Below are 9,117 nucleotides of genomic sequence, written 5' to 3'. Positions count from 1 at the left end.
GTCCCTCAGGTGTTTGGGTTTTTTTAACTGGAGAAATTAATCTAGAGAAATGCAAAATAGTAAATTAAATATTTTTATATATATTACTTTGTAATAGTACAAGATCCCAGAAGAGGAAGTGATATTTTACTGCTGTGTTTAGGTATTTTCAGTGCTAAAGATTGTTTAGAGGTAGGAGGGAAGGTTCCATTCACATAGCTTTTGATAACTAAGAACAACTTTTCCAAATGAGTGTACTTCACTCCTAGTCAATGGAAAGGAAGATATGTCTTCTTTATGATGGCAGAATATTTTACTCCTCCTGTGTTTTAGGATGAGGATTATACTCTACTGCCCCAGTCTTTGAAGTGGACTTTTTTTCCATTATCCAGCTGAGATCTGCTACCCTAATACCTGCTACCAATCAAAGAAGACTGGTCCTTAAAACCCAGAAATGATTCATTTATTGATAGAGCAGGGTTTTTGGCAATGAGTCCCTCTTGCTATCATTATGTGGATGTGGTTCATTCTAGAAAACAACCACTTACTGAACACAGATAATCCTGTGTTCCAGATACGCTCCACAGTATCATACATAATTACTATCATCAGTGTGTGTCTTCACTGCTATCGCACTGCATACTACATAAAACCAAAAGTAGTACCAGTCCACAAAAAAAGGTAAAACTGAGAGCACATGCTACCTTTTGTTAATCCGCTCAGGGTTAGGTCAAGTTCAGCATAGTGTGAACAGACAGGAGGCAATAGGCACAGATAGCAATACAGGAAATTCTATTTAAAAATGAAGGTGATTTTTTTGCTTCTTTGTTTGTTGTTGTATGTTGAGTTTGGTTAAGCACTAGAACAGGTTACCCAAAGAGGCTGTGGACTCTCCATCTTTGGAGATACTCAAAACCTGATGGGACACGGCCATGAGAAATGTGCTCTAACTGACTCTGCTCTGAGAGCAGATTTTTACTGGATGATTTCCACAAATCACTGCAATCTCAACTGTCCCATGATTCTGTGAAACAAATTTTTTTACAGAATGGTACACATGTTATTTTCTTCTCATAATTTATCCAAACACAAGAGGGAGGTTTATTGAAGGGGTTTTTTGATTTTTTTTTCCTTTACACATATATTGAAGAGGACAGGAAGAATTTCTATTTAAAATAGCTGTTTTGATTTCATTGATATAATTTGAATGCGATGGGGGACATAACTTTCAGTTAGTAAGAAAAAAGACAGAACCAAAGCACACACATGCATCACACAAAGACATACACAGAGAAAATCCCAGACATTATAACACCTTCCTATTAATAATTAGAACAAAATAGTACTAAAGAATGTGGATCACTCTCCAGGAAATTACCTTCGTCCCAGGCACTCTTCAGGAGGAGCAGTTCCTTTCAAGAATAAAAAATGTCTTAGAATTTGTTTTCTATTCCAATAATCCTTTCATTTCATAGATAGATGAGTCTCTCTCTAAGAGAAGCCCTGTGTAGGTGTCAGAAGAACAATAATATATGGAAGAAGAGAAAGAAGACTAAAGTAATATAAGGTAGCTCACCTGCCATTAGGAGAAAGCTGTGGTTAATATTTTTGGCAAAGTCACATCACAGTCCTTGAGTATTTCAATGTATTTATCTTCCCAGAGGAAAATAATCTGTTGGGTATTGATTGCTGGCAATGTAGCCTTGTTCCATTTTGCATTTGAAGAAAGAAAGTAATAACCCTCTCTATTGGTTCTCTCCTTAAAGTTAATATTACTATTACACAGAAAAAAAAAAATATTTAAAAGCCTTTCTACTATTTTCTAAGTTTAGTTTTGGAGTCTCAAGCAGTTTGTGTTCCTTACCACCATGATTGTCCTAGGTGGGGATAGAAATGTATCTATTCCTAGTGATCAGGGATATGTTCATTGAAAAAGTACTGTCCCTGCAAAGATTTCAATGACCACTTTGCAGGCCTCTCAATTTCCATTAGTGGCTATTAGTTCAGGATACATGGCAATGTGCTTTCCTGGGAGCAAACTGAGACAAAGATCATAGAATCATAATAGAGTCATAGAACCATAGATGCAAAGAATCATAAAATCATAGAATCCTAGAATTTTTTAGATTGGAAAGGACCTTTAAAGATCATCTATTCCAACCCTCCTGCAACGAGCAGGGAGATCTTTTACCAGATCAGGTTGTTCAAAGCCCCGTCCACCTGACTTTGAACACTTCCAAGGATGGGACACACACAACTTCTCTGGGCAACCTGTTCCAGCAGATGACCACCCTCGTCACAAAAAATTTCTTCCCGATGTCCAGTCTAAATCTACCATCTTTTGGTTTAAAACTCTTTCCTTTTGTCCAGTCACTGTATCCTCAAGTCCTTCTCCACAAGGCTGCTCTCAATCCATTCATCCCCCAAACATATATATATATACACACACACACACACATACACACATGTATATCTCTATACACACATGTATGTATGTGTGTATATATATACATAAGTATATGTATATATATATACATATACTGGTAGCAGGGGTAGCGCAGACCCTGGTGCACAACCTTGCACTTGGCCTTGTTGAACGTCGTAAGGTTCACACGGGCCTACTCCTCAAGCTTGTGAAGGTCCCTCTGGATGGCTTCCCTTCCCTCTAACAAAACATCTGCACCACTCAGCTTGGTGTCATCCACAAACTTGCTGAGTGCACTCAATGCTGCTGTCTGGGATGCTGATGAAGATATTTAATAGTATTTGTCTCAGTATGGACCCTTGAAAGACACCACTCTTTAATGGTTTCCACTTGGACATTCCACTAGGCCTTCTCTATCTGTTCCTCCTACCTAAGTGTTGTGACTTTATTCCACGGCTTTGCTCTCTGTGTAGGTAAAACCCAGTCCTGAAGAAGATCCTGATCTGAAACATACAGAGCTGTCTAGAGGCCTAGTCAAAATTGAGGGTCCACAAACTACATTTGCAGGGCGGACCTAGCCAATCAAAACTATGCAATTGTCTCTGATTTGCTTTTTTGCCCCTAACTTCTCAATGAGAAAACGGAAATAAAGATTTAGATGTTCTTTTACTTTCCCCCAGCTCCTCTGGTTTGCGAAACCCAGTCATACCAATAAAGTGTAAAACACTGTGACCAAATCAACTGTGCAACAAAATAAGATGGGAATAATCAGGTGTTAACTTAGGTATCTACAATGAAAAGTATGTTTCTGGGCCAATTGCTTTTGTCTCCCTTTATAGTCAAATGGAGAAACAGTCCAATTTAAAACACGATTAGTCTTATCTACCTGAGGATGGTCTTAAACGCCCTGCACAGTACCTTTCCATTGAGCATAAAAAGACTAGCCAAATACCTCAAAAACAGGTGTCTACATTTTAGGTATCTGAAGGCAAGTGAATGAATCCAGTCTTCAAAAGAAGTATAAAGCACTTAGTTCTGAGAATATTATATTCTGAGAATATTAGTTCTTATTTCTTAGTTCTCAGAATATTAAGAAACCTTTAGAAAGAATCATGATTGGAGGTGGCAGTCAAAATGCATATCTTTAGTGGGTAAAAATTAGGTTAGTACCCTCAGCACCAGGAAATAATAAGTACATTTGAAGGAAGCTCAGAGGAATGACTTTACTGCAATTATTCTCTTAGTTACGTTTAATCTGGAGTTCAAAAACTAGAGCATGAGGAAACTTATACTGTGATATGCCTGTAGCCCTAGAAATATAAAATGTGAACCAGTGACATTATTAATCTCATGAAAGTCATAACATTTTCTACAAATTTTCCAAGGAGCATCTAAGGACAGTCAGTGGCAGGATTTTATACCACAGATGTATGCAGTCATTCAGGTGCACATTAGATCAGTCACGTTCCTGGAAATAAATTGGAAATAAGTTGGAAATAAATTCCAACTCAGTTATACAGTTCTGGTCCAAAGTCATGCTTCTGAGAACTGTTAGAGGCATGAGATTTACAGTAGAGAGAACTATGATACTGATTTCCTGTTACTGAGAGATGTTAAGAGGATAGCTACTTGGTATCCACATAGAGTGTGAGAATGTTTATTTTTCAATCAGATTTTCTCACTAAGGACCTTGCCAAATTGTAATGATAATAAAAAGGAGGGAGTCAAAACCACAAAGACATAAAACCTGGCCAATTAGCACTAAAAGACAATAACCAGGAATAAACATCACCAGTTGATGAGCTCTCAAGAAACTCCAGGTGACTATGACTTTGCAACTAGTGCGGATGCAAACATGAGGGTTGAGGATGTTGGATGGGGTCAGTGGGACCATGCCAGCTGATGAGGGGATGTTCAGGATGAGGGGATGTTCAGGTTAAGGGGAGCCAGGAGGAACAAAGAGGGGGATAGACAGAAAAGGGATCTAAAAGGGAATGGTTCAGTGTAAACTGGGGCTGGTCACTGCTGGTCTGGCTGAGCTGTGTGCCTGATCACTGCCTTCTGTCCTGTCTTATTAAATCTTTTCATAACTGTGCAGGTATTCTCACTCTATCCCGTGTGTACATGTGCTGCAAGAAACAAGTACGATCTTCTGGGGGGATCGGTGTGAGTGGATTTGGTGCCAGCTACTGAAGTGAGACAGGGGGCATGGGCACCCTTGGCTTCTAGTGTGAGCTATGGGAGCAAGCGGGTCCTAGTGTAGCTACTGGAACTAATAGGTTCTCAGCCTACAGTCACTGGGGTGAGAAGAGTGTGTGTCCTCAAAAACATTTACTGAGGGGACTGGCATGAGTGAGGTGAGTGAGGGGCTCAGCACTGGCAGCTGGAGCAGGACAATGGGTCACAGCTCTTGTGCCTTGTGCTGGCTACTGGGGGCAGGGGGGATTGTCTGTATCTCCCTCAAACTAGGTGTGTTTGGAGTGTGCATGTATATTCACCAGCAAACTTAAAGCTGAAGCAGACAGCGAGTTGGAGGTCCAGGCAAGGGTGTAAGATGCGCAGAGAGTCTGTGCTGGTGCCCAGGGAGAACCTGTGAGTGTGGGATGACTGTGTGAGTGCTGCATGTTTGGTGCATCAAGCTGGACCAGCCAGTGGGCAGGGGACCTGTGGGGCGGGTGAGAGGGCCAGGATGTGGGCGAGGGTACTGTACAGATAGAGGGACTATGCAAGTGGACCCACAAATGTGCATGTGCTTGTGAATCCTGGGGATGTTATAGTGTGCCTGCACTAGTGACCTCCTGTCTTTGCCAACCCCAGAGGAGGAGGGGACATGCCTGTCTACATTCGTGTGTGATGAGAGCCCTGTATGTATTGTCTGTGACAGTCTGTGTGGCTGGCATGTCTGTGTGTCTTTGTGTCTGTGTCCTCAGGGATATGTGCTTACCTTTACTACTGGTTGAACCTGCAAATAGAATAGCAGCAGCTCCATCCCTGAGATCCTGAGTCTCTAGGCACTAGGCTGGGCTCCAGTGGCTGGGCAGAAGGGTCCCAGGCCAGGGCTGATGGAGCCTCCAGCTGCTCTTGACATCCTTTAATAATGCTGAAGGTGTTTGAGACTTCAAGGTGCCCTGGGATAGCACTAAAGCCCAGCTCGCAGGTCTCTACATCCCCAATGACTAGAGTAATCGATGAAGAAAACAATATTCTTTTTTACTCCTCTGGTTGTCTTTAAAAGGCACTACATAATTTTGCTGTAGAAGCAATTTCATGATTGAACAATCATGCAGATGCTCTGTAGGTTCTCACGTACTTGCAAGTCAAAACGCCTGTGTGTGATGTAGTTTCATTGTCCCTGTTCTGTGAAACTACCTGATTGTGCTACTATTTCAACTAAATTGATAGAATTTAACAAATTCCTTTTCTTCTTCTCTGCGAGGCTAGTCTTTGTCAACTAGCATCATGACATCTGCGTGAAGGGCAGGTAAATTCCATTTATGGTCCTTTGGAGAAAACATGCCTGAGGTTCCATGGAATATACCATGTGATAATGTCACAGATTATTCAAGATGTGGCAGGAGATCATCTACATTTAAAATACAATTTAAAATCTGCAATGTAAGCTGACTGTAGGAGTCATCAGCCCAACTCTGTCCTTAATGTAAGAAAACAAGGGAAATTCTTCTAGTGAAATTTGCATGATCCTTTTTGGAGGCACTGGATGACAGAACTGCTGAAGGTAGGACACTTACTTCAAAATGCTCTTTGTGAATACACAAAGCAAATCCAAGGAAGAGTGAAGACCAAAACTTGAAGGTCCTCATAGCCACTAAACAAGAATTACACAAAGTGAGAGTTGTTTCTCTCAGTTGTTTCTCTCAGTTTCTGTTCAGTAAACCAATGACTGCTGTGAGACTTACTGACTTTAATTAACAGCTGATGACCAAAGCGATAGTCTAAAACTTTAGTAAGGGATCAAAGAGCAGAATTAGGTAGATTCAACTTCAGGTGCATGGATCTGACAAGTTAAGAAAACTGGTGTGAATGTGTGCCATTACAAACTGCAGAAAATATTTGAGGTCATTCTCTATTCTGTTATGCACAGGTTATATTGAGGTATCTCTCAGAATTTGGAGCTTCAAATAGCACAGTGTTCTTTCATTTCTTTGTTAATGGAATCAGTCAAAACCAGAAAGATTCCTTTTAAATACATCAGACCTTTAAATGCCCAAGAACATTAGGAGTTTCTTTATTGTGCTTGTAAGCTAAAATCATCTGTGACTCCCGGTTCCACAGCTTTCACTTTCATGTTCATGTCAGAAAAGAACACTGACAGAAAGGCACATCTTGTGTGAGTGAAGTTTTGGCAGAAAGAATTTAGATGAAGTCAGTATGAGAAATGATTGCATCATGGCAGGGCTGTGTGCACTGCTCTTGCTCTGATGATGTGTCCTTCTCTATGAGTGGTGGTCTGTTGACCAGGTCCATGTGTGCACAGTGGAAAAGGTGCTTCCCTGCTGTGTGCCCATATATGCATACATTTCTGCTGCCCAAATGCATTCTGTGCCTTGAGATTTACTGGTGTCGTCCACAGGTTGGTTGCCCCTTTGGGAAGAGATGACAAGTCGGAAGAACGCAGAATTAATGACCACTTTCTCCTCTGTGGCAGGCTAATTTCTTCTCTCCTTCTGTGCATCAGTTTCCCATTCTGGGCAGAAAGAAAACACAGAGGTACCACGGCTGGCACAGCGCTGCATGAATATCCCATTGGCATCGCACACACAGCAACACTCACCACGGTAATGAGGCAATGTGACTAATGAAGGAGACGGTACTGAGCTTCACCCTCTACACTTTATTAGTGTTCTCTGTGGGTATCTTTCCCTCTAATTACTCCTTCTTCCATTTTTTGTCTGTATACAATGGGTATTTGGGTTTGCTTTGATTTGTTTTGGTTTTGCTTTCTTTGGACTGTGGGTGTTTTGTCTGTCAGCTGGGCTTTCTCTGCAGTGCAGAAAACACCTACAAAACCGCTTCGGACCACAGACCTGACATGTGGGGGGAGCCCATGTTCTCAGCAATTAACCATACACCCATAATGGAGCCAACCCTTAAATACTAACTCCTCATAGTTGTATGCTTGGTCACTGTCCCAAACTATGAAATGTAGGGAGTGCTAACATCACGCACTTGCAGCACGCATGGACATTGCCTTCTTCCTTTGTTCAGCTGAGCCCTCTATAGAGTTTCACCCTCCAGGGATTTCAAAGAAACTCCTCACTTCAGCAACTGGCTGAAGCACCATGATCTTGGTCCAGTGACTACCCCTCTGACAGTCCGTCCATTTAATTCCTCCCAGATGAAGCCAACAGATGATCCAGAACCAGGAAACCACACTCTGCTGACTGGATTTGTCCTCTCTGGATTGTCCAAATACCCAGAACTGAAGCACTTGCTGTTCTTCACATTCTGCTTCATTTACACCATCACCATCTTTGGGAACCTTCTCATCTTCACGGTCACACTGCACCCCTCCCTCCACATGCCCATGTACTTCTTCCTCCGGGTCCTGTCCTTCCTGGATATCTCCACAGCATCTGTGGTTGTTCCCAAGATGCTGGTAAACTTCCTGTCAGAGGACAGGAGCATTTCCTACATGGGCTGTGTCGCACAGCTCTACTGTGTGATTTTTTTAGCAGCCACTGAATGTTACCTTTTGGCAGCCATGGCCTACGACCGTTACGTGGCCATATGCAACCCCCTTAGATATGCAATCATCATGAACAGCAGAGTTTGTCTTTCCTTGGTCCTGCTGTCATGCTGCAGCGGTAATGTTGCGTCCGTGGTGCAGACAGCTTGGGTGTTCGCATTGCCGTTTTGTGGGCCCAGGAAGATTAACTACTTCTTCTGTGATATTCCCCCCCTCATCATGCTCTCCTGCACTGACACTTCTTTGTATGAAAAGCAGATCGTTATAGCCACAGCGCTGGTCATCTTTATGCCATTTTGTCTCATTCTGGTATCCTATGCCTGCATCATCTCCAGCATCCTGAAAATTTCCTCTGCAGAGGGCAGACACAAGACTTTCTCCACCTGTTCCTCACATCTTACTGTTGTAACACTGTATTATGCAAGTGGGACCTTGATTTATTTACGGCCAAAATCCAGTAATTCACAAGACACTAAGAAAGTCCTAGCTCTCATGTACACGGTCATAATTCCCACATTAAACCCCCTGATTTACAGCCTGAGGAATAAAGAAGTGAAAGGAGTACTAATAAAAAGAATAGCTGAGCTGAGGAAGATACAAACTTATTCTGCTTGAAAGAAATCTTACTTCTCCTCTGTATACTTGGAATTTTTTGTTTCTTTTACGCCTGAGTTTTATTAAACACCCTGATAACTTGGAGCACTTGGAAAATGAATGTATCTCAAACTCCACTTAGAGATTTTGTGTTTCTTCTGTCCAGTGTGAGTTTATATGGATCTTACCACTTCCATATTCATGATTTACCACCTTGCACTCTCTGATGGAAAATAAAGTTTCAATCTTTGTTTCCAAGAAAAAAAAGTTAGTATTATGTACTATATGCTATAGTACAGTCACTATAGCACAGACTGCAATATGTCTTAGACTAGTATCTTGTCACCTGGGCCATAGTGTCACTTGTATTTTTCATGTCTCTGTTACTAGTCCTTTATGCCATGAATAAAAT

At 41.6% G+C, this 9,117-nt stretch overlaps 1 protein-coding gene across 1 annotated transcript; it reads left to right on the top strand.

Moving 5' to 3' along the window:
* Positions 1-7,760: 7,760 nt before the first annotated feature.
* LOC128919441 (olfactory receptor 10A7-like) lies at positions 7,761-8,726 on the top strand. Its single transcript, XM_054224767.1, has one exon. The coding sequence runs from the start codon at positions 7,761-7,763 to the stop codon at positions 8,724-8,726; it is 966 nt and encodes a 321-aa protein (XP_054080742.1).
* Positions 8,727-9,117: the final 391 nt, after the last annotated feature.

Source organism: Rissa tridactyla, chromosome 19, assembly GCF_028500815.1.
Source record: "Rissa tridactyla isolate bRisTri1 chromosome 19, bRisTri1.patW.cur.20221130, whole genome shotgun sequence".
In the NCBI taxonomy this organism is placed as follows: domain Eukaryota; kingdom Metazoa; phylum Chordata; class Aves; order Charadriiformes; family Laridae; genus Rissa; species Rissa tridactyla.
The sequence above is the reverse complement of the archived record's forward strand: the minus strand, read 5'-3'. Positions and strand labels throughout refer to the sequence as shown.